This window comes from Vanellus vanellus (genome assembly GCF_965231255.1).
Source record: "Vanellus vanellus genome assembly, chromosome: 7".
Lineage (NCBI taxonomy): Eukaryota > Metazoa > Chordata > Aves > Charadriiformes > Charadriidae > Vanellus > Vanellus vanellus.
The window spans coordinates 37925165-37950751 of record NC_138912.1 but is presented as its reverse complement, the minus strand read 5'-3'; the positions used below and the strand labels follow the sequence as shown (position 1 = coordinate 37950751).

Below are 25587 nucleotides of genomic sequence, written 5' to 3'. Positions count from 1 at the left end.
GGCAGTGCAGGCAGCGATGCCCAACTCTGGGGTGCGTTTCGGCAGCCGCCCCGTGTCCCCTGTGCGTGGCGGGCAGGGAGGAGCGATGCCGAGCACCGGCTACCCATTGCTGCTCGCTGGGGGAGGTTTAGGCAAGGGTTTGGTTTTCTTTGGCAAGCCCTTCACTCAAGGCTGGGCGCTGCCTCGGTCGCTCCATCCCCGAAGAAGCAGCACGGTGGTGGGTGAAGAGTGTCCTCCTTGCTGGGTGGGTGTGCCGCCTTGCTCCATCGCTGGTGGCCGTGGCTCCTCGGCAATGAGCGAGGGCAGGAGCGGATCTCCAGCTCAGACCATGTCCCTCAAGCTCGGGCAGAGCCCGTCCTCCCACAGCTCAGGGGCACACGGTGGCAGAGAGGTGCAGGCGGAGATGCTCGATGAAGTCCGCTTGGGACTGCGGCAGGACGCGGTCAATGACGGAGGTGGGCATCCAGCCCTTTGGGAGAGAAAACATCTCAAATTTGGTCCCCCTGGGTCAAAGAGAGTTTGGGGGGTGCCCGTCCTTAGGGGAGGAGGGTGCATTTGCACGCGGGGGTGTGCACCCCTCGCTGTCCCACCCCAAGTCTCGCGGTGGCACTTGCCTTCAGGTCCATGCTGAGGAGCCAGGTGAAGCGGGTACGGCTGGGGTCCCCCGCCAGCGGCTGCAGGACGATGCAGCTCAGCCGGGACTCAGCCCTGCGGTGGCCAAAATAAAAAAGAAGGATGGGAAGGAGATCCCAGAGCAAACGCAACGGGGAGGTAGCTCTTGGTGGCCATCCCTTGCCATGCCCGGCTGCAGCGGTGGTGTCCCCCACCGTAGGGACATGATACCCCATGACGGTCACTTTTGGGGTGGGACGGGACACTTTACCTGATGCACCCTTCCTGCGATGGTGGCGGCTCGATGTGGGTGGCCGTTCCCACCAGGTAGATGGTCGTCTCCCTCTTCCAGCGGTGCCGCACGCTGACAAAGTCCCGCTGGCCCACCAGGTTGCCCAGGCTGGGAGCGGTGACTTCGTGCGTCACCAGCGTGTCCGTCCCGACGCGCTGCAGCACCTACCAGAGCGAGGACTGAGCTGGGGATGAGGTTCCTTGTGGGCTGCCCTTCTCGGGAACATCCCTGCCACCCCCTTACTCCTGCCCTGGGGGGACGTTAAGCCCCCTTGGGGACAGCAGCGTGGGGTGGCAGCATGAGCAGAGAAGCAGCAGGGAGGTGGGGGCTTGGGGCTGGCACCTGGGGATAATTAAATCCCAACCCCCTGCGAGCTATTAAGGGGGAAAGTGGGTAATTTTTGCAGCCTTTTTTTAAGCTGGGATGGGACTCTCTCTGTGCTATTTCTTTTTCTGAAGGGATGGGGATGGGGATGAGGATGGGGATGGGGATGAGGATGAGGATGAGGACGGGGACGGGGACGGGGACGTGGACGTGGTAGCAATAGATAAGCAGGAGCTGGGGAGCTTCTGAGCCAGCCCAGTTGAGATGGGGGGGGGGCAGCTGCCTTAGGGATCCACTGTGATTTGGGAGCTGAGAAATAAGGCAAATACTAAAAAAAAAGCCCAAGACAGCTCATAAGCTTCCTGGGGGTGCCCCCGCAGCGTGATATATTTGGGTTTTGCCTCTTTTTTTTTTTTTTTTTGAGCTGTCTGATTCCCCTGAACATTTTCTCGCCCAACATTGAAGTCTGAGCAATGTCAGGGTCCCCCAGTGCGGAAAAACCTCCATAAACAAGCGCTGTACGGAAAAGAGAGCTTGGGAATGAGATGTTTCTCAACGCCACACCAGCAAAGCACATCATCTCTCCTTGCTCTTGCAGGAGGGCAGAATTAGCTTTAATCCCTCAGCGATCTTAAAAGCCTCAGTAAAGAAGAATTATTTTTTTTTTTTTTTTGGATGGCGTCTGCCCGCCATGGCATTGCTCGCCGCCTGCGGCGCGTTCCCTCCCCACCTTACCTTCACCCGGCTGAGGGCTGGGTTCCACCGGGGCATTTGCTCCATCCTCTCGAAGAGCTCCTGGTGCAGCCGCCCCACGGGCACGGTCAGGACCGCCTCTGCCCGAAACACTTTGCCCATCCCAGGGAAGGATGTGCTGGACACGGTGGTCCCGGTGTCCTGGGAGAGCGGAGAGCCTGCGTCAACCCCCAGACACCACCGAGAGGCACCAGCTATGGCCTGAAGCGCCTTGCTAATAAATCATCCCAGTCCTCCTTAATTGCCACTCCGGTTACAGTCGAAACTGTAGAATGAACTTTAGAATTGAACTTTAGTCGAAACTTTAGACTGAACATTAGGAAAGACTTTTTCACAGAAAGAGTGGTCGGGCATTGGAATAGACTGCCCAGGGAGGTGGTTGAGTCACCATCCCGGGATGTGTTTAAGAGACTTTTAGATGTGGTGTTGGGGAATATGGTGTAGGGTGGATGGTTGGGCTCGATGATCCCAAGGGTCTCTTCCAACCTAGACAATTCTATGATTCTATGATTCTATGAAAGCAGTTATATCTAAATCACGCTGCTATGATCGCTTTTTTGGTTGGTTGTTTTTTTTTTTTTTTTTTTAAGTTCCTGTCTAAATTAAACAATTTAGCAAACAGCTTAATGGACGAACGCCATAAATAACAACACCGTCGCAATCTGTTGGGGGTTTTCCTGCAGAAACGCTCCTGGCTTTCCCCAGGAAACACAGATATCTGAGTTCCCCCTTCCAAGCCGTCTATTTACCGCGCACATTTGCTTGCGAACGCGCTTAACGAAGGCAAACGAGGAAACCCTCTTTGCCGGGCGGGCTTTCTCGTGGCGCGTCTCCCGACCCCCAAACCAGGACAGCCCATAGGAGCAGGAGGGCTAGGAGAAGAGAATCTCCCCAGCCTTGTTTTTCCTCGGAAAAGCTCCCTGAGGGCTTTTCCGGCTTTACCGGCATCGTTTCTGCCTGCCAGCCGGCGTGCTGCTGCAGGATGCTCAGGGCTCGCTGCAGGGCCGTTTCTCCCTGGGTGATGTAGGAGAGGTCCACACTGGAGAGCCGCCTGGAGCTGACATCTCCATCAGGTTCTGGGCTTGTGGCTGCGGGAGCAAAGCAGAGCGATGTGGAAAACTCCCTCCCCGCTCCCAGATCTGCCCGCCCGAATTGGCTGTGGGTACAGAGGCGGAAACGGAGCCGGAGCAGAGAGGGTTTTGCTGACCCAAAGTCTCAGCTCTTGCCACGCGACTGGTTCCCCTCTCGGGTTTGGCGCGGAAAACTTTGCTCTCAGGAGCATCCCTGGCGTTCGTTCGCCGTCTCTGCGCTGGCTGCTTGGAAAGCTTTCTGAGATTGCTTTCCAAATCCATTCCCAGTAACACTGTGCTACAAATTGCGCGCTGCTTGGGTGTTATTAACATCGCCCAGGCAGCCTTCGGGCTAAGCCACGCTTCAAAAAAACCAACCAACCAAACAGATTAATTTGCCAATTTTCAAGTGTTTAGGTAAGTGGTGGAACTCGAGGCACAGCAGACGTGCAACAAAAGACCGATAAGTGACCGTGACCTCTGCTGAAAGCTTTGGCTGCCTGTAGGGTGAGCTAACGCAATTTACCTTCCCAGAATCCCAGGGTCTCCCCCGCTGACTCAATTTGCCATCGGTACGGGGAACGCTTTTAAGCTACCAGAGAGCTGCAGACCGACCCGGCAGCGAGAAGGCAATTAACTCTGTCCCCCGAAATAAGGTCCAAATTGTGTATGGAGAGGGCTGCGTTTCAGTGCACATCCCTTCCATCCCTTGTTAGAAGGGGGTTGTGAGCAGGGCTAGGAACCGTGGTGGTACCCAAGCACCCGGGCTGAGCTTACCTGTCTCCTTCCCCGTCAGCCTCTGAATATATCGAGGAATTTTGGAAGGCGGGTGATGGGATCCTCTCGCCACCAGCCCTCTCACGTCCTTCTGTATTGCCGCAACGGCGGTTATCTTCAAGCCTAGGGGAGGAACGCAAGGGGTTTTGGTGAGCACGGAGCATGCGAGGGAGACGCCGTGGTGGCCCGCATCTCCGCTGGGAGTTCATTTGCAGCGAAGACCAAGACGATGACACAACGCAGGAAGAAAATAGGTGTATAGATGGTCCAGGGAAGCACCTCCCAAGGGGACACCCATCAGATGCACGCATAGCACCTCCTTTAGTCTTCTCTGCCTGTTTTTCCCGAGGATGGGGGGGAAGGCGAGCGGTGCTTACCGGGCAGGCGGCGGAGGTGGTCGTGGGCGATGCCGCAGCACAGCTTGAGGGTGGCCGGCAGCATGGTGCGGGAGCAGGGCTGCCTCTGGGAGCGCACCGCATCCCGGCCTGCCTTTATAGCCCGCCTGAAGGACGGCACCTGATGATAGCACCAGGCCGCCAGATATCAGCCGGGAATAAGGAGTACTCGAGGACAAGGCAAGCGAGAGGAGGAGCCGGAGGGAAAGGCCACGCTTCCCTCTGGATGAGCGGTCCCTGCCTTTCCTGAATGAACGCGTCCCCAGGGCACGGCCGAGACGGGATGCTTTAGTGGTCCCCAGTGCCGCCTGATTGAGGACGGTGGTGGCAAACCCAAGCTGGTGCGGGCAACTGGTGGCACGTGCATGGAAGGAAGGGTGGGGTGGGAGATGAGGGCAGCGTGGCTTTGCCCTCAGGGAGCGTGGAAGCTGCTATTAAAGCCGTGCTGGTGGAAAACGGTGCTTCTGCCTACGGAAATTGATAGAAGTTGTGGTAATCGCTGCTGTTGTTAACTCCTCAAGCAACTCCTTGCTTTTCTCTTTCCTACTTTACCCCCTCCTAATGGTCCCCTGCAGACCTGTGCTGTTTGCAGTGGTGGTGGGACCCCTACATCTTTTGGCATGCAGTTATTCAATCCTTCCCTGGTGCTTTTAGGGGCCCCTCTTAAAAGGTTAAACGCAAAACCAACTAGGTCACTCCTCAAAATACAGCGCCGCCGCGTTCCTCTGGCTCTTTGCAGTACCCGCTTTTTCAAGCGCTTTGGAAATCCCGCTTGATTTTGACCATGGAAAGGCTCTTCCACCCGTACGCACCCAAAGGGTCGGATGCTTCCGTTTCACTTAGCGTCGCTACGGCTGGCTTTACCTTCGCTCTCTGCGGCTGCAACTCCTCAAATATTTGGGCGAGGAGGCCAGGAGGGATCTGGGGCTTTAAAAGGGATAGGGGGGACTTCGAAGCTTGCAATCCGGTGCGGTTGCGGCCAGCGGGTGTTCTTGCTGGGATGGGGACAGCCCTCCTGCGGCTGCCGTGCCAGCGCTGCGGGCACCTGCCCGCGGACCCCCCGTTCCCTGACAGCTCTGGGGGTGTCGTAGCAGCGATGGAGACAGTCTGGTGAATCTATACGGCGTTGCACGTCGCTTTAAATAAGTGTATTATTAGGAGTGGAGTCGCAAGAGAGATGCCCGTGGATGGTTTTTGGGCACGGCAGAATAACTGCGGCGGAAGGTAATTGGGTAAGTAGGAGAAAGCTGTGATAGGAAACGACTGTTTTCACCCAAAGCTGATGGAGTTAAGTATGGTTATTTACTCTTACTCTCTCAGGGGTGGAGCGGGGGGAGCAGTTTCCTGGGAAAACTTCAGCTTTTCCCCCCCCCATGGGTTTTGGCCCTGCCGTGCCGGAGGGCTTTATCCCAGACCTGGGGACTTATCGGCTCAGTTCAGCCACTTTCCAGTGACTAACCAGCCCGGCCCTGAGCTTTTTCCCCCCACCCCGGGTTTTTCCTGCAGGGATAACCCCATGGCACAGCCGCTGTGGCTTGCACAGCTGTGCCCCGTTGCAGCTTCACAGCTTTCTCCCTCCGTTCCTGATTGCGGGGCAGGTTACAACAGCAGCCCCCTGCCCGCTGCTGCTCCTGGGATGCTCCGCTGCTTATTTCCAGCCAGCTCCGAGGTGACTTCTTAGGCCGGTGGCACCCAGATAAGCACCTGTGAGCACATCCTATGCTTGCAGGAAAGCTTCGCAGGTGATGTGTATGGCCCAAAGCGGCCGCAAGCTCTGCGGAGGGGCTTGGGAGATGCGCTGTAGCTTAACCGCAGCTCTGTGGGAGATATTGGCTATTGCCACACCTCTCCGTTCGACGCTTCTTCGGTGAGTTGCAAACCGCTTTTTCTGGATTTTTTTTTTCATGGCGCCTAGGGAGTGAGCGGGGCCCAGGAGTTAGAAAATTCAACACCTTTTTTTTTTTTTTTTTTTTTTTTTTTGCCAGCTGCCAAGGAAGGAGAGAGGGGTGGATGATGAGATCCACCCCAGGGCTTTGAACGCGCACCTCCGCCGGCTCCCAGGGAGAGCCGGTCCCTGCTGGTGGTCCATCCTCTCACCCACGTCCCCCGCGCTTTTGCGCGCACTTTGTGGTGTGTTTAATTTTGTCTCTGCAGAAAGCCGGAATAGACAGGCGGATAATGTTTTATCGCCCCGCTTGGTGAGCGGTCGGTGTCCGTACGCTCCCCTGAGGGCTGTACGCGTTGTCCTGGCGGTAGAGTGACTTGGAAGGGAAAAGTAAATATCAAAAATTGCCTGTGATGGCAAGCTTGGAGGTCAAGAGAGGATGGCGTTGCCACACCAGACCCCAGCTCAGAGCCGTGAGGGGCTGCCATGGGTCGGCCCTGCTCCATCGCCTGGTGATGCAAAGGTCCCACGACCTTGGGTGCCAGCTTGTGGGACGCCCCTGGGTGCAGGCTGCTGTGCACCCAGCTCCTGCACGGCTGCAGCAGAGCCGTTTTGGCCTGATATCTCCGCTAGGTTTGGCTGCAGCCACTGGAGGTCACTGCTGATCTGCAGCTCCACAAGCAAAGCTGCTTCTGGAGAGGCTGGTAGGAGCCCTGCTCCCAGGGGCTGGCTCTGGCCCGCTCTGCCTCTCGCCCCCTGTGAAATCCCCAGGATTTGCTGGCATGTAGGACCTCCGCTAGAAATGAGATCTGGCACCCCCAGCCCTCTTCTGTCCCCTGCTGCTGGATGCAAGGACCCTTTGGGGATCCATCATTTCCAATTGCACAGCTCCATGTAGGACCTCTGGAGAGGCATGCTGGCCCAGGGAACATAGAATCGTGGAATTGTTTTGGTTGGAAGAAACCTTTAAGATCGTCAAGTCCAACCGTTAACCCAGCACTGCCGAGTTGCCACTAAAGATGTCCCTCAGCACCACATCTACCTGTCTTTTAAACACCTCCAGGGACGGTGACTCCGCCGCTGCCCTGGGCAGCCTGTTCCAATGCTTGACAACCCTTTGGGTGAAGAATTTTTTTCCTAATATCCATCCTAAACCTCCCTTGGTGCAACCTGAGGCCATTTCCTATGTCCTACAGCTCCCAAGTAAACAGCGCTGCCGTATGTGAAACGCAAAGCTTATAACCGGTGCTTTGGGAGGCAAAGGCAGAATTTTAGCAGTGGGCGGTGCCGCGTTCCAGCTCCGTGGGTGCGATGCAGTCAGCGCTGGGGGTTTGGGGCAGGAAGGTCCTATCTAGGAGAGTTTGGAGCCATTGCCAAAGAAATGGGTGATTTTACAGGAGCACCCGTGTCCCTTCACTGTCTTTTGCTGTTTGAGCATCCAACCAGAACCGGGGAAAAAAAAAAAAAAATCTCCAGAAGGGATCTGGGAAACTTTAGGGCTCACTGGCTCAGCAGGAGAGCAAAACTTCCAGCAGGAATGCAAACTGGTAAAATCCCCATTGAAATCTCCTCGCCGTTTCCCAGGGGGCCGGACACACCTTTCCAGCTCCAGTCCCCTCTGGCAGGACAAGTATCATCCTTCGGGACTAGAAGTTCAACAGATTTCGGGTAATGTTGTTGCTCGGCATTTAAGCAAAACCCGGAGTAAAATCTTTTGGGGCTTCCACACCCCCTGAACGTTGACGTCCCCTCGTCTGCAGGTAGAGAGCAAACCTCGCTTACTCGTTTTGGGCAGAAGTGATTTGCTATCTGCTGTAAGAGCTCACCCATCGGCAATATTATCTTCCCCCAACCCCAAGGGCAAAGCGTGGCGTTTTCTGATTTAGCCTGTGCAATGCAAAGCTCAGCTGAATGATAAATCTTGCCTCTGTAAATCCCCTTTGGAGAAGGAGAAGCAATGGAAAAGGTCCTAAATGGCAAGTGAGTGCCCGCTGGCTTGGACTGAGGAGCAAATGCTGAGGCCGAGAAAGGTTTTTGCATCCAAATAGTCCTCAAACATCTGGCAGAGCATCGCAGTTTTGGATGGGGATTAAGACTTGTGCAGGTCCATAGGAAAGGCGGCCTCAGGGCTGGGTGGGCGCGTGCCAGCAGAGGCGATGGAAACTCATCAGCGCGTAAAACGCTCTGAGTCAGCCCAAACCCTGACTATGAGACAAGAGGAATGGGAAATAAGGGGATGCTCCCTGGGGAAAGGGTGAAGATGGGGAGCCAGCGGGACTCGGGGCTGCTATCGGCTGCTCTGCAGAGAGCTGAGCAGCACACAAAGGGCGATACGGGCTCCCTCCTCCCACGGTCACACCGCGATCCTCCTGTTCAGACCCGAGGGCAAGTCCCGGGGCAATCACCCTCCGCGTCCTTGGGGCCCCGCTCTGAGCCAGACCGCTCTGTAATCAGCAGAGCCTTGGTGCAGGGGAAGCCCTGATTTCGAGCCAAGTCTTGGATGGCCTCCACCACCTTCGCAGAAGTTGGCAGGAGAGGGACAAGGCAGCATCTTCGACCCCATGGGAACCTTCTTGCAGGGCTGCCGTCATCCCTAACCGTGCTTTGGGGGTTTCTGGTGGCAGCGGTAGCCCTCGTGTCCCCGTCTTGCAGCCCTGATGGGGCATTTAGCTACGCATCCCTGGGGCACCCTAAATAGGGACCTAGAAAGCAGGTCCCTTGGGGAGCGTGGCTTTATTTAAAGGTGGCTTTGGCCATGCCGTTGTTGCTGGAAGCGCCTGTGCTATGGGAGTTGCTCTCCTCCTCTCTCTTCTTCCCGGCTACAAAAAGTTAAGAGTCAGGCAGAGGAAAATATAAAAATACACGGCGTTTATTTCTGCACATAACCAAAGCGCTTGCAATTAGTGTCTCCAGATGGAAAACCAGACAAGTTTTTTCCTCCCAAATCAGGAGATTCAGTGCTATGTTGTCAGGCTCATAATTTTATTTTTTTTTTTTAAAAAAAGCTCAACGTCCTTTTTTCCTAAAAAGCATGTTTCCTCATACAAAAAAAAAAAAAAATATTTCAAAGGCACATTCTTATCAGGAAGGAATGAAGAAATGCTCCTTTTTCCTTGCGAGCCTCACTCCAGCGCTGGAGAGGTGTTAGGGTGGTGGTGGCCGATAACAATCCAACTTGAGAGGAGAATGCAAAACAGAAGAACAATATTTACTTGAAGCTAATTGTAATTTTTGCAAAGGGTCACCAAAAGAGACCAAATATCAGCAGAGAAGGGATGCTGTTGTATCTCTTTGTTGCTGGAACGCTGCCTTCCCGCACGTAGGGTTGAGGCAATCTTATCTCCATCTGCTGCCTCGATTGGGAAGAGAAGGGGAACTGCTGTTCAGGCGATAAGGGAGGCCAGAGGCTTCTCCATTAATATGTAAACTTTGGATCAAAAAGGAAGACGAGAGGCTGCAGGCAGGAGCCACCTCTCAATAGATGGGTTTTGAATCTGTGTGCACCGGCAAAAAGCACGTCGAGTATGTGCTGGAAGGAGGAAGGGGATAGGATGGAGCTGTGACTCCGCTACTTAATTTTTCCAGTTTGGGTTGAATAACATCCAGCCTGAAGGATGACTACCTGAAGTAACGGCTTTGTCCAAGCTCTCTCCGATAGATTCTCAAGATTGGAAAGGACCACATCAGTCAAACATGATCTCTTGCCCTCCATGGCAACCAGCATCTGCATTTACCTCATAAGATGGACTGAACCACCGGTAACTCGTTAAAAAAAAAAGAATACCCAAAGGACGGAGAATCTTCCAAACACCTTGGCAGGCTGTGCCCATGGTTTGGAATCATCTGGTTCTCCAGCTGAGCATGGCTGATGTCAGATGCAGCTCTGCATGCCACCCCCGTCACAGTAGTAATTTCTCTACTTCCAGTGTCTTCGCCCCATGATGGGAGTCCCGATAATCCCAAAACACCTTTGGAATCCACTCTTTGCAAACACTAAAAAGCTGCTGGTGGTGTTCTGGGTTTTAGTTACAAGGTGTGTTTTATGACCTCAGATGATTCTTGCAGCCCTGCCTGTCTTAGAGGGGGGGGAAAAAACATGGAAAAATTCAAGTGCAGGAAGCAGTCGCTGAGGATCAGCATCACGAGGGGATACGTGGAGCTGAGCTGAGCTGCTTTAATGCCTTGGAGACACCAATGTCTCTTCCCTTTTTCTTTCAGTCGGTCCCTGCTCGAGTTCCCCCATCTCCTTCCAGCCTCCCCCAGCAGCTGGTGGGTCTCCAGTATTTTTCCACCTTTTGACGCTCCATCTTTGTGACAATTCCCCCTGTTTCAAGATGAGGATTGAGACTGCTGGTCCGTGCTCTTTAGAAGGGTCTCCTGCAATTTGCTATGCTCTCCCCTGCTCTGTTTTAACTTTGCCTTCATTTATACAATTTTTGGGAAAGCTCTGTGGGCTGCCTTGCTCCTTTTTTTTTTTTTTTTTTGTTCCAACTGTGAATTTGACCCCCACTGCAATACAAGCTGGTGTCACCCTTGTTGCCTGATGTGGCACTAGCCACATCCCTGGCACCAGCATGCAAATTCCCCCCAGGAGCAAGAGGATGGCACCAAGCTGAGCTGCCTTCCTCTGCAAATAAATGCAAACACCTTCAATTAATCCCGAAAGAACATACCGTAATTGGCAACAGGTTATGCAGCAGTTTTGTCTTCCTTCTCCGCCTGTGTCCCTGAGGATTATCCTGGGGTGAACATCTCTGTGGTTGCACTTTAAAAATAATTTAAGGACCCCACACCTCCTCCAGAAATATATATATATATATTTTTTTTTTTTTTTTTTTTTTTTCATGTTCCTGGACTCTTCTGGCAACTGCAAAACTGTGTTAAAGGAGGAGGCTCGTTCACTCCCTCCATGGGGAACTCCCTCCCTTCTGGCTGCAGATGTGCTCCCTCCTGACTGCTTTGATAAACGGGGAGAAAACATGGCATTTTGAGGGTATATGCTTGCAGAAGGGTTTCTTGGGCTCCGAGAAACTCATTCGTTTGCAAAAGAAGGCTGTTTCTTCCACAAGGACCAGTTTGGCTTCCAGCAAGCCCTTCCCCGCGAAGGGGAAGAGTTCAGGCGGGGGAAATCTCAGCCTTTGGGGTGGGGAGAGTTCCTCGTGTGGTCTCTTCTGGCGCCCTCGTTGCAGCATTTTTCTTATTAAAAGATGGTTGTGGAGGAGTTGGGCAGAGCCCTTGATGGCTCATGTTGGGTTCACAGAGGACTGAGGTGTGTGGCAGGAGAGGGGGCAGTTATCCAGTCCCAAATTGCTCTGACTCCCCTACTTTTCTCCTGCTGTCAGCAGGAGGTTGCAGACCTTGGAGTTGGCCCAGTGCAAGGCAAACTCTCGCCCGGGGACAGTGCCTTGCCGGCCTTTTCGAGTGGTGCTGCTCTGGCTCCCGGCAGACTTGGAAACTGCGAAGACTTCTCTGTGGGACAAGGTGACAGCAAAACGGTCAGGAGGTTGTGGTGGTGCTGGACCTCATCCTCCTCCCCAACCAGCATATTCACCATCTCCTGATGGTCAAGGCATGGTCCTCCTACCCATGTCATCATGAACTTGCGGTGTCCTTCCCCCATCTCTACTGGTTTCGATCCACCCCGCTCAATAAGAGCACAACCCTTAATTCCCTCCTCTTCCCAAGAAGTCCTCCTTTATCTTAAGGACATCATGATGCGTCTACAGTATCTGGCTGTATCCAGAGACTACCTGTATGGGACCTGCTCCTCTCTCAGCTGCAGGCACATGAGCACTGGGCTGCCAGAAAACCTCAGCATGGTGTCAAAGTGGATTGAGGTCTCCACCTCCGTCTGGCTTCTCAGGGTGGCTTGGAGAAAAGGGGCATCTAGTTCTGCCTGGAAATCAATGGCGAGGCTTCCCCTGAGAGAGAGCACCACATGGGTTGGTCATCGAGCAACGGCCCTGCGCTGGGCACCATGCACTGGCAACACACAACCCCATAAGCATCTTAATTTTAGGCCTGGCCATGGAAAAAGAGTGTGTAACCACCACCCACCAGACTCCTACCCAACGTGTCTACCAGGAAGGGCTGGACCCAGCAGGAGGACAGTAGAGGGCTGTGGAAAGCCAGGCTAAGGTGGAGCATTCTTCGTGCTGGGTGCTGAGCCCCCAGGGGTACCCCCCACTCCCAGAGCCAAGCAGTTTCCCACCCACTGACCTCGTGTTGATGCTGGTTTTCAGCTCCTGCTCCCAAATGCTCACGTCCATGTCGGCTGAAATGTCAAGCCCCAGCCCACCCTGAAGTTTGACAGTCACTTGGAGGCCAGACTGCAGAGGAATGACCTGGAAGACGGAGAAGGCAAAACTTGCTGTGACCAGACACTGCTCCTGGCTGCGCGGCTGATACCGGCAGCGATTCATGGCTGCTGGGACTGCCTATCCCAACCCCTCAGCTGGGCTTGCATGGGAGGAACTCGAGCCACGTGTGTCCTGTGCAGAGCCAGCCATCCTGCTGTTTTACCAACCCCAAGAGACATCTGACAGTGCCACGTTGCTCTCAGATCTTTATCTGCAGTGAGTAACATACCTAAAATCCACTGGCTCGTGCTATGACATTCACTAGGATTTGGCGTGAAGGCAGGTCACCCCTCATCCAGTACCTGGTGATGGTCCATCAGCAGGAGGTTCCCTTTGACTACGCTTGTGGGTTCTCCACTGCTTAACAGGACCTTGGCCATTAAGTCTGTATATCCCTGGAAGAAGACGATCGGCCGCAACTGAACATCGAAGAAGATGGCAGACATCCCGGCCATGAGCTCTGGCTCCTCTTCCCCTTCCAGGATATTTTCTCCCAGCATCGACTCCATTCCTTGTGCTTCAATGGTGACCTAAAACACAGAAGTGGAGACGTGCAAGCTGCACGGAGCAAAGCTGGAGGGTACATTTCATGCCCCGCAATGCTATTTGAGTTGCTATACTTGTCCAACCCTTTGAAGCATAAGGACGGTGATGGGGTGAGCTGGATGGGGCATCCAAACTATCCTTGAACACCGTGCAGCAGCAGTGTCACATCCCCTGGTTTTGGGGGGTGGAGGGGGCTCTCTTCTTCAGAGCAGATCTGTCTGGCCTCACGTTGGTGATGGGGGATGTGCCTTTATGTATTTTTGATACGGTGCGCACTGAGCGCAGAGGTGAGGTCAAGCACCATAAGGAGGTTCAGAGGGGACGCAGATAGGGCAGTGGCACCACTGGGTTGGTGTTGTCAACCCCCCTTCCCCCCTACATGCCCCCCGGCCACTCTGCCAGCAGCACACCTGAGCTGCGTGAAGCCACTGGCCGTGGCTAAGCAGTGAGAAGTCAGAGACGCTCTTCCTCAGCAATCCACCCTCCAAAAACAGCAGGTCCAGCCCGAAGGTGGAAAGCAGATCCTGGGTGACTGAAAGGCAGAGGAACACCCGTAAGCATCCCCGGGCAGTGCCTGGCACATATCTTTTTTTTTTTTTTTTTTTTTTTTTTTTTTTTTGGAAATGAGTCACCGAAGGGTGGTGAACTGTAAATGCTCTGAGAGCAGCAGCAGGGGATGAAGGCTGAGAAGAAGACACAGAGCCCGCAGGCGGGATGTGCAAGGGTGGAATCCTGGCATGCGCATCTCCTGTGCCCGGTGCCACCAAGTCAGCGCTCAGCAGGACGGGGCGGTTTCTTAAAAGAGCTCATGCAGATTGATGGAGGGAATTGGGAGGTTACTGGGTACGTCTAAAAGCAGGATCCTGAGAGCTCCTTGGTAACTTGTAAGCCTCCTCAACACAGCTAGTCCTGTAGAGCTGTCCCATCTATGGTCAGGATGGTTGACCTACACAGATTTCGTATGTTAGCCATTAAATACCTGATCAAGCTAATTTATTCAGAGGAGAAAGCTTCTCTGCACTATCTCCTTCCATTCTTGCCACAATCAAAGGATTTAGCAGCGCAATGCTTTTCTTCCAGGTGTTGGCTATCTTGCCTCCACCTACTCCCTGCAAGGCCGGACTGAGCTAATTTGAAGAAGGACAGAAACGAGAGCCGTGGGGCGAAGATTTAAGCAGATATTTAAAAAGCGTCGATTGCTGCAGCATCTCTGAAGTCTGATGATTTTTATCTCAGTACAAGGACTCTTCTCTTTGAAGAGCTTATTAAAAATTCCTAAGGAACTGAGGATCGGAGCTAATATCTTGGCTTATTGGGGGGGAAAAAGCATAGAAACTCCCACCTACAATCTACCACTAGTTTCACCTCCAGCTGAAGTTCCTCTTTCAAATTAGCAGGGTTTGGGAAAAGTATGTGGCCCCACAGCCCAACCCTTCTGCTGTAGGGGTGTCAGAGAACGGTATATGTATCTCAGGTGATGGCAACCAGCCAGCCCCAGTTGGTGCTGGGGGACATGCTCAGAAACCTCACACTGATATTTTGGGGGCATTTTTATGAAGCTCAGGCCTCTTGTGAAAGCTGCCTTTCCCCACCAGCCCATCCTTTAGCCACTTGAGGGGACCATGGGATGAACATCCTCCAAGGTGTCACCTGTCAGAGGTCCTGAGAAAGAAGAGGAGACGCCAGCTTTCGAGAAGTAGTTGTAATTATTTATCCGTGGGTCTCTCATGATGTCTTTCATCATCTTCCTGGAAGCAAGAGGGAAAAGGTATGTCAGCACTGGGGAGGGAGGAAGGAAGGGAAAATGTCAGTAGGCATTATAGAAGGCTGTACAAAGAAGGAAATTTAAATTTCTAAACTATTTCTCTCAGTTGCCTGAAGAAGGGGGGGGGGGGGGGGGAAGGCAACGAGCAGACACGGGCTACCCTGGAATTTCCCTCTCCTCCGGTTTATTAGGACAAACCAGTCAGATATTTTTTCCCAGCTTTTGCTTAGCTCTGAAAAACGTTAGCGCTGGGTTCGTTTTGTGCAGACGGGGAGATTAACGCTGTTACAAATTGTGCGCTGCCCTGCCGGCCGCAGCTTTGGCCTCCAAGGTCTCTGCCGAAGCCACGAGCCTGGGTCCCGCTGCCACAGGGGCAGGACCGGGAGGGACGCCGGGTTTTGGCTGGCTGGGTGGCATCTGCATGAGTAGCCCTGCTCTTTTCTTCCCCTGCCCGCAGCTGGGACTTTCCAGGCAGCCCCAACGCCATCTCTAAGATGCTTTGAAGGCACGCTGGGTCAAACGCCACAGCGGGAGTGTGGAGGAAGAGGAAAAAAGTGATGTAGAGCTCAGGGGAAAAACGCAACTGTCCCTTCTGGACCCACCTTGCTGGGTGGTGGTCACCACGTAGGCTGTTCTGAACCTTCAGCAGCAGAAACGTTGCCGTCTCCGTCTCCATCTCGATGGTGGCCAGCAGGATGTTGATGACATCCATGGGCGAGGGCTCGTTATCAAGGAGCATTTTGGCAGCGGCCAGGCGACAGGTCTTTTCGTAGCTCTTCCTCTTCTCGTGGAAAATCCTCCTCATGGCTCGCTTCACCTGATGGAAGAGGGCAATGAAAATGGGTGTGATGTGGGTGATGATGTGCAAATGGTGGCTCCGTTTGCACCCTGACAGCTTGGTTTTGGATGGGAAGAGAAGCACCAAACCTCGGCAGCTTCATTTCGTACCTTGCCAGAGATGTGTCGAGCAGGGAATCGCTGCAGGGCAGAAACGGCTGCAGTGGTGACAGCGGTGGGACCCTCCTCGGCGTAGTCCAGGAGGGTGGGGATGGTTTCAGGCAGCGCCGCATTCCCCAGGGCCAGCAGGTAAATGACCACCTCGGATTCCTCCTTGGCACCTCTGAGCCCCGCAAGGATGGTTTCCACCCCATGCTCCACCTCCTGCTCAAGGTTTGCAGGAGAGAAGAAGCGAAGGAGAATAAAGGGAGGGACAGGGGACATTTTGGGCACTGGCGGCGGAGGAACGGGTGGCGAAAAAGCCAAGCGCGGGGGTTTGCAGAGGACCCACCTGCAGCCCACACAGCTCCTGCTGGCACAGCTTGCCAACCAGAGAGCCCACGGCAACTATCCCCGTCTCCCAGACCTCGGGGGCCAGCTGCTTCCCATCCAGCTTGTCCTGGCCACCAGGAGAAGGGTATTACGGAACAGGGGAAAAAATAAAAAAAAAATGGGGAAAAAGACAAAGAAGGAGTATGTTTTACCTATTATCTGAAAGCGTTTACCAAAAAAAAAAGTAAGGAAAAACTAGTTCTTACCTGCCATGAAGGAGGCAATGCATAGTTTAATTGGATAAAATGCCGATTTTTCACAGTGGCTTTTAATTAAGCTTTTATTATCTGTAATGCACTGACATAAAGCGCTTTCTGCTGAATGCTTTTCCTCCGAGGAGCATCTACTCCCATTGCCAGTGTCCCATTAAAAGCACATAAAATAATCCCATAAGCAGGAAGACTTTTCTACAGAAAACATATTTTCTACAAAAACATATTTTCTTTTTTCCAGGAAAATACGCTTGCTGAATTACCCTCCTGGCTGAAATGGGGTGAGTGTCCATCTCTGGACTTGGGGAGGGAGAGAAATGTCTGTACTTACTAACACCAGGCGGAGAAGCTCTCCTGAAGGTCGGGGAGAGAACGCTGCCGCGTAGAGAAACTTCTCCAGCAGGGACTTGGGCTCCTTGCCGAAATCCAGAAAGTCTGAGAGCGCCGCCAAGGATGCCACCGACTGTGCCGCCACCGCCGCCTCCACAACGAAAGGGCTGGAGCAAGAAGAGGGAGGTCATCAGTGGCATGACTGGTAGAGCTGGAGAAGAAATGAGGTACCCTGTGCAGCTTGTCATCCCCCTTTTTCTTCTCCATGCTTTTCTCCTGCTTTAAAACTCATGGGAGCTTCAGTTCATGGGATAAAAAGACCACCTAGAGGGTGGGCTCTTGCTCTGAACTTGCCCGTGCCTAGGTATTTCACTGCGGAGAGGCCCTATGCCAACAAGGCATGGATGCTATGGCCATGGGTGGATGGTCTGTCAACAACAGACCTCCAACGACATTTGCAGAAAGCCTTGCTGGACCATTTGCTCCGCTCCAAAGCCAGCAAAAAACCCACCCCAAACCACCAACAACAAAAAAGCCATGCAGTATTTCTAGACAATAGGCATTAAGAAAAAACAGAGCACATCTGAACTAGTCAGGACAGTTGCCTGGACCAGGTATGGTGTATGGACCACCACCAAACAGCCCTAGTTGCCAGAGCCGGGAATGTAGGTTCATGCCAGGATTCTACGTGTGGAGAAAGCCAATTTTTGGCAAGACAGCTTCCGGGAGTCTCACAGCATCTCTTCAGGTGCTCTCCTCAGCAGCTGCAGGACGTCTCTCTTCTTGGCACTGCGCAGCATCTGGACAAACTTCTGGAACCGCCACGTGGTTGCCACCTTCGAGGTGTCCACTTTGACTCTCTGGTTATCAAAAGCCTTCAGGTAGGCTCTCAGCTGCAAAGATGAAGCTCGTTAAGTGGAATTTAGCCTCTTTTCCACCTGATCCTGCATCATGGGTTAGAGTTTATATTTGAGAAATATTTAGGAGTGGGAGGGGTCAGGCAGTTGCCTGCAGGCATCTACTGAAGCCTCTCACCCCCACCGCAGAGGACTTGTGCTGAAGCCTAAATGCCCCAATTTGTGGTATGTGCCAGGAAAAGAGCAGGAAAAACTCTGAGCATCACCGGTACCCGAAAGTCGTTGCAATTCCAGATTTCCAGCCTGGAGGACTTGAGAAGGCAGAAATAACCCCTCCTTTGTCCTCACCAGCCTGACCTGCAGTGGAAATGCTTCCTGACCTCAGACCCGCGATGAGTTTAACCCAGCTGGATCTGCCAGCCATGCACCAGTTGACTTCACCCACCACAGAAACCCCCTATGTCTGGTGGGAAAGAAGGGGTCCTTCCACCACGGGTAGCAGTGTTAAACACTGTTTAGGAGAGGTGACAGAAGCTGCTGCTCCACAGTGCTCCTGGGGCCGCATCTTGCCTCAACAGCAGTAACCAGCCCCCTCCACCACTGTGGTTTAACCCCAAATCCTACAGTGCTCTCCTGCCTGCCCAGCTCGGTGGGAGAGCATGTAGCAAGTTTTGGGGGTGGGTAGCGTCACTGACCGATGGGCAGCGGGTGCAGACCCTCCTGAAGGGCAGGCTGGCTATGCCCAGGGGCTGGTGCCGTCCTTCTGTCCTTGCCAGCACATCCTCAAGACTTTGGCCAGCCACCTCTGCTGGGCCGAGCATTGGAGGAGACACTAGCTGGAGCTGCTGCCTGTGGAAGGAGAAGACTTTGGGAAGCGCTTTGTCATTTATGCCCTCCTTGGCTCAGAGGCTGGTTGGGTTCATGCAGGTTTGGAGAAGGAGGAGATGCGGGGTGTCAAAAGGTGTCTGGTGTTCCCTCCATGCTGTGGCCAGGTGACACACCCCGTCCTCCTTGCTGCCAACACTTTAACTCCAACAGATGCACCTTCATCCCATGCTGAGCTGCCCGATTCAGGCAGCGGGTACCGGGGCACCACTCACCTTGAACTGATTTTGATGCTGGTGGTGGACCTCAGAGCTGGAGACACCACATGGCTTTCCTCTGCCAGCACCAACTGGAGGTGGTTGTCTTTCACCACATACTGGCTTCTGCTGGTGGGCTGCCACTGGACTCCAAAAATCTTGAAAAAGGAAAAGCAAAGAGAGGTGGTGCAACCTTTTCTCTCCTCTCCTCTCCCCAGGAGACTTCTCTCCTCTCTATTAGCAGCAAATGAGCTTTCCAGTCCACAAAGTTGCCTGCTTCGCTTGCAAAATGTAGGAAAGGAAAATCCAGAAGTGCCCAGCCTCTTCCCAGGTGTGGGAGAAGGCAGCACCAGGTGAGGACCACGGGGTGGGGAAGCTCTTGCCTGTGGCTGATATGGGGAGATGGACTGGTGACACCACGCGGACTTTCTCTTTCATTACAAGCTGGTGTCAACCGGGCCCTGCCACAGAAGGAAAGGGCAGCAGAGGGAGGAGGGAGATGTTCCTGCCTGGCATGGGTGATGCCTGGAGACTGCAAACTGGAAATAGACGTCTCCGAAAGCATTACTCTTTCTTCAGGTCCATCTGACAACGCTAGCTCCATAGCTGCCCCAACACAGCTGCGTGGCGTGGGAAGAGGTATGGCCCTCGATGCCCGACGAGCATCAGGAAGGACGTTCTCCAAGTGCAAGAGAGAGCTAAGCAACAGCAATTTCCACCGAGCTCGTGCCAAAGAAAATGCTCAGCTTCCTTGCTGTGTTCTGTGGTGACCTTGGGGAAGCTCTCTGCCTTTTTTCCTTCCGAAAGAAATGACGCATTTACTGGATTCACCTTTGCCTTGTCTCCCTGCCCTGGGGAGGGGAGCGCCGGTCATGCCAGGAGATGTTATGGGAGCAGCTGGGCTTGCACGTGGTGGGCCTTGGGGAAGGGGAAGAGCTGAACCATGTGCAAGTGGTGGTTTTTGACAGCAAATGGCATGCATAATATTATTATCGCTGTTTTAATAGAGCTTTTTTTTATCCATAGGCTTTGCCTTTTACAGAGCTGGGCAGCATCGATATCTTGCTGTCACAGCTATGGATACAGGCAAGGTCCAGGGAGCTGCTTCCATCCAGACGGCAGGCTGGTGGGAAAACCTTATTGCCAAAAATGTGCTATGCAGGGTTCGTTACCTTCTTGGGTAAGTTTGCCATGATTCATACCCCAGAAAGCTTTTATTATATGAACACTCAGCGTCTGACTGCTATGTGTCCAGACCCCCACCAAAGCCTGTGCGGTCTCTCTGCAGAGATGTCCATTTCTATATTGAATTCAGTACTCTCTCTATATATTTTAAAACCCCATCAATTTTAATCATGGCAGGTCTAACTGCATCAAGACACACAGAGCTTCATCTGTTTGTGTCAGGGCTGAACGTGGGCTACTGCTTTAAATGAAACAAGCAGCGGTCTTTGGTCCTGTCCCCTGTCAACCTAATCCCCAATCCAATGAGTCTGAGGTCTAGAGAACATTCCTGCATCTCCACCTTCCCCAGCAGGATTAGCTAACAGGTCAGAAGTGATAACAAGGATGGGGATGGAATGACTCAGGACATCTTTTCTGCTCCTACCCACCTCAAAACCACACGGTCCTCCTGAGGTATGTTGCTGCATCCCACTTTGGGTATGGGTTTAAGAGCCGGAGCCCCATTCCTGGCTGGTGCAGAAGACTGAAGCCAGCTGGGAATGGGACTCAAAGCCCACCTGCAGGAACAGCCCTGATGTACTTGATGTAAACACCAACATCCCTGGAGGTGTTCAAGGCCAGGTTGGACGGGGCTTTGAGCAACCTGGTCTAACGGGAGGTGTCCCTGCCTGTGGCAGGGGGGGTTAGAACGAGATGATCTTCAAGGTCCCTTCCAACCTAAACCATTCTATGACTCTAAGTTGAGCCCACCACCATGAGAGCAATAGACTTGCTTTGTTTATGGAGGTGAATCCGGAGTTCGGCTTTGCACAGCTGAGGAGATCTTTTGTCTTTGTGACGGAATAGTTGGACACAGTGTACGTGACTTGGCAGCTCCCAGAGACGTCCTCCTGAAACACAAACGTAAGTGACCACGGTTAAGGCTGATAGGCTTCGATCAAGCCTAAATAAAATGATCTGTGTAGAGGACAGAGGCAAGGATGAACTAATAAATAGAAAAATCATCAAAAAGCTAAAAACGGGGCCATATTTGGGGGTGTTGGATAGTTCTAAGTCCATCTGGGCAGGGAAATTGCTTTTGCAAATCAAGGCTAGCGCCAGCAGCAGCAGCTTTGCGCCTGCACTCTGGGTTTTCAGGTTATTTCATGTTGTTCGCAGGTCACTACAGCGTCAGTTTGGCTCGGGAGGGAGGGAGGGAGGGAGGGATTCCCCTGCCGTTTGCCGGCTGCTGGCCGAGCTGGGCAAAGCAAATCTCACTTGGCAGAAAAGTCTTTAGAGTTTTTTGCTCCCCCCCTCCCCTCCCCCCCCCTTTTCCTACTGTCCAGGGAAAGATGATGATTTTGTAAGCGCGCCCATTCCTGAAAATCATGTATGGGTTATTTAATTTTAAATCCTTTGCCTTTCCAATAGTCCCGCTCCTTCACAGCCCAGGGGCAGCTGGAGCAGCAAATCCCACGATGCTGATCCTGAATTTTGGGTCTGCTGCGGCACCGGGGCCGGCTCTCCTGTTGTGGTGTGGTCCTTGGCTTTGGGGCTCTGGCCCCGGCTCTGCACCTACCTCCACCACTGTGCCGGCGTGGGGCTGGAGCTGGAGGAGACCGATGATGCCTCGCTTCAGGTTTGAGATGAGGATGCTTTCTGCTTTGTCCCCGTAGAAGGCTTTGACCTGGGAAGGTAAGAGGTGGTGTCTGGCTGTGGGGACGGCTCCTGGGGGGATGCCTGCGGGCTCTTTGCTGCCTTCCCTGCTGAAAGGCATCACCCCAAGCAACACGCTGTAGATACCTGAGGATTTTTCACAAGGAGGACTGTATCCCTCAATAGTATGAGCTTTGTGGATGGTGGATGCATGCCCACAAAATTCCACCCCCCCCTCAGTTTTCCAAAACCTTAGAGGAGAAGGTCAGAAAGGAGCTTATATCCCATGGTTAGGACTGAAACCCTTTTAATGTGGGATGCTGCAGCTCCAGCCAAGCCTGCAGCCCCTTTGGAGGACGGGGATACATCTAGGGTCTTACTGGACCCTGCGGGAGACCGTATATTCCTAAATTTGCCACTCTGTCTGGTCCCTTGTGCTCTGATATGAAATCGGAGGTGGAGCAGGAGTTCGTATGGGCTTCATAGCTGGGAAAATTTAGGGATGTGGGCAGAAGTGCTCTGTGGGGGGCATGAGCAGGCCCAGGAAGTGTCCATCTGACCTTCCCGCTGCTCCAGGAGATGAACACTGGCTGCTGGAGCTCTGCCCGCGCCTCCTGGCTCAGTGCAATCTCCTCACGGGGACCTCCAGCGCCGTCCTGGCTCTTCTTCTCTTCTGGCTCGTGTTGGGCTTTCAGGTCGTAGATCTATGGGAGCAGAAGACAGCAGAAAGCAATGACCATGCATGTCTGCTGTGCATTCTACCTGCAGGCGATGGCCTCTTGGTCACAGAGGTCATTTTTCAGGTGGCTTGGGCTAGAAAGGGAGGAGGGTATGGATAGATGGCATCGCCGCTCCTGCGGCCGCAATGGCTTTCCCACCTCACGCACCTGCACCTGGAGCAGCTCTTCCCCACCTTGGTCCTTCCAGAGCCGGTGCAGCTGGACCAACGCCTCAGCCCACAGCCGGGTTCCCTGTGGGGATGGTGTGGACGTGTGGTCCACATGGACATCCAGGGAATAGCGGTACTGATACAGCATCCCCGGCTGGAAAGAAAGCGGCTGCAAATCCCCTAAGGAAAGATGAAAAACATTGAAGGTACGCGGTTGCAGACCTCGGTCCCTCTGCTTGTCGCAGCCAGCGTCCTCCATCCTCAAGAGGACGCGCAGGGATGCTTGTGGCCCGCATCACTTTGCCTCCTGGACATGTCATTTTGATGCCAAGCAGTAGGTATAGCTGACTGGGGGAGAACATGAGGAGGGTTTTCATGGGGAATTATTTGTGCCTGTGATTCCAGATTGCATTTCCAGTCCTGCCTTAGGCACGGTGGCCAGAGCAGGGACCCTCCTCGGGGACTTCAGGACTTGTCGAAAGTGCCAGAGAAACACACTTTAATCCTGAAACAAAGTTTCCTGAGCGTGCCCATGGACAGGAGGGATGTTTTGAAGTCTCTCTTCAGCCTGGTGCATTAACTGGAGCAACACTAGCGTTTTTATTTAGGGGAGAAGATAGGCCATATTCTTCATATCGTGTATTTCCCATCGGGGCTGCCAATTCTTAATTAAACCACTGATTTTGTGATGGAGCCAAATGAAGTTGGTGGGGCAAGCTTTAGATCAAAGCTCCTTGCTTTAACCTTATTTATCTAGAATTATTTGGAGTCCCTTCTCTTGGTCATACCCATTGTAGGGGGAAGGGTTGGCTTTGCCATGACATAACCAGTCTAACCTATTTGCTAAAGTCGCTTGAAATTCAGCAAATCCAATGCACTTGCTGGGCTTCTGAAATGTTTTATATTTTTGCCACTTTTGTTACAATAACAAACAAAAGGAATTGATGGAAATCCAGCTCGCTCCCCGGGGCTTTCCTCCCTGAGGCAAGAGACTGAAGAGTCTCTTTATTCCTGCACCATGTGCAGTTTAAAAAGCCCCAACTCTCTGGTTTTCCTCACCCCTCCACCCCAGGAAGGACTTCCACAGACCCCCCAAAATTTCTCTGCCTTGGGAGATGCTCAGCCCGTTTGCAACAACTCTTCCCTCCCCGGCCGGAGACTGGGGAGATGTTGCATTATGATGAGCCCAGAGAGGCTCTTTGTGTACCAGGATGAGCATCCCGCCTCTCGGGGTACCCGGACCCGCTTGTGTGTCCCTGGACCCGAAGCAGCCCGAAGCGTCTTACCTTTTGCTGTGTTCATGAAGGAAAAACAAAGCAGGCAAACGTATCCCGAAACTGCCTGTGGATTCATGGTGGGCTCTGGGAGCCAGGCGGGAGCCGGGGAAGGAAAGGGGGGTGGGAGAGGGACCGGACAACAAAAGTGGGCAAGATTTGCAGCGTCAGGCGGTGGGGCCCGACCTTCTCTCTATCCCCGCCTTACACACCCAAGGAAAAGCAAATAATTAAACTTCTGTACCAACCCCCAACAGCCACGGAAGGTTTGGAAATCAGCTGAGGTTTGCCAAAGACCGACAGGAGGGGAAGGAAAGCTTCAAAAAAAGAGCTTCCAGAAGCATCACCGGCTGGAGAAATTGCCAGTTTGCCTTGATATTGGGAGGGGATTGCTCAAAAAGCTGCTCGGTCCCGTGGGGAACCATCTCTTCCCACCAGAAGGGAAAGGGAGAGAAATGGTTGCTTTTAAAAGAAATGACCCAGAAGGGGGAAGGGGGGAAACTGCTTTTCCATCCTTTTAGTTAGAGACTGGGATTTGCAGCCCGGAGGCTCAAGTTACTTAAAGGGCCAGGCTGGAGAGGGATGGGGAGAGCCCTCCGATGGGTCAGACCATGAACACCGTTCGTTACCCCCCAAAAAGGGCATGGGAAAGGGTTTAGGAGATGGGTGCTTTGCTGCTTGTGCCCCATACAGCCTGCTAACCCCTAAACCATGACACCCACCAACAGGGCATTTTTTTTTTTTTCCTGTGCCTGAGCTCTCTGATTTGCTGAGTTTAATTGGTTCCTAAAGGCACCGCGAAGGGCCAAAGTCCCTACGAGGTGGTGACGGAACGGCTTAGGGACTTGCGAAGTCTTTTTGCCAAAAAAGAGAGGAGAGAGCGGGGCGCATCTCACCCTTCTAGTACAGGGATCTGAGAGGCAGTAATGTCATTATGGAAGCGAACTTAATATTGCAGCAGGACCAAAACCCAATGGGTTTGGTGTTACAGCATTTTCAAGGGCACATCTTCCAGCTCTGCATCACCACTGGGCTTTTGGGCCACTACTGTGACATGAAAAGCAGGGCAGATCCAGCTGGGGAAAGTCCAGCTGTAGGTTTCCCATACGTGGTGTCTCCACTTGGTCTTCTGATGGTCTTTATGGATGAATATTCCACATTTAGATTGAAGCCTTTTTTCCTTTTTATTACAGTCTGTCTTGGTGGTCTGTCAGCTTTTCATTCAACAGTTTCCTTTTGAGTGATGACCATTAGGGCTATGCTTGAGCCGGCTGCTCGAGATGTACCCACAGGATGACACCATTAGCTGGAAGGGTCAGCCAGCATCAGCAGCTCCTCCTGGGATGTATGGACCTGGGGGGACTTCTGCTCTGCCAGCATGCACTGAGGGAGCAAAGCCCACAGGGGAGGGATGGAATTCTGGCCGAACACAGAAAGCTTTAGCCTGGGTGGGGAAAAACGAACTATTTCCAAGAACAAAGTAGCCATTGAGGATCTAAGTCCCGAAAATTAGGTCCCAGCGTGTTTGCTGGTTGCAGCTAAACACACTACCTGGAGAGGAAAGGCAAACAGAAATAGCTTGTGAAAAAGACCCTGCTGATAAAGGAGGCCTCAAACTGGAACTGAACTTTGCCAGGTTTGCTTATTTAGACTTGGCTGCTGAGTCCTTCCAGGACCGGGCTGTGGGAAGCCAACAAGCTGCAACCTGCTTTTCCTGTAGGCAGCTCCGGACTGCCAATTTCTATCCACCGGGAAGTTTGAGAGGTGAAAACCGTGCGATAGTCACTCGGCAGAGTTTTCCCAGCGGTCCCAAGGAAGGGAGTTTATCCGCCGCCTGTGCTACCGGTGATGAGCTGCTGAGCTCCCACTCAAAATCTGCACGGGAGGTGTCTTGTTGTCGTTTCTTGATCTCCTCTGTTATAATCTCAGCCTGGCGCCAAGGCAGCAGTGGGCAGGTAAAGCAGTCATGTGGAAAGTCACCAGGGATGGGATTTATCTCTAGGTTCCTAAATCAGG

General features: G+C 53.1%; 2 protein-coding genes across 2 annotated transcripts; both read right to left on the bottom strand.

Moving 5' to 3' along the window:
• Positions 1-367: 367 nt before the first annotated feature.
• Positions 368-4269, bottom strand: LOC309674125 (steroidogenic acute regulatory protein, mitochondrial-like; the record flags this gene model as incomplete). Its single annotated transcript, XM_082486065.1, has 8 exons — positions 368-469; positions 615-708; positions 884-1068; positions 1964-2122; positions 2731-2853; positions 2924-3069; positions 3829-3951; positions 4206-4269. 8 exons carry the CDS (start codon positions 4267-4269, stop codon positions 368-370), a joined length of 996 nt encoding a protein of 331 aa, XP_082342191.1.
• A 7160-nt stretch (positions 4270-11429) lies between these two features.
• On the bottom strand, positions 11430-23650 carry LOC309674124 (microsomal triglyceride transfer protein-like; the record flags this gene model as incomplete). Its single annotated transcript, XM_082486064.1, has 18 exons — positions 11430-11577; positions 11859-12029; positions 12328-12452; positions 12770-12997; positions 13424-13545; positions 14664-14761; positions 15381-15595; positions 15727-15939; positions 16067-16174; positions 16651-16816; positions 17385-17542; positions 18202-18355; positions 18607-18746; positions 20547-20663; positions 21332-21439; positions 21969-22112; positions 22296-22477; positions 23584-23650. 18 exons carry the CDS (start codon positions 23648-23650, stop codon positions 11430-11432), a joined length of 2664 nt encoding a protein of 887 aa, XP_082342190.1.
• Positions 23651-25587: the final 1937 nt, after the last annotated feature.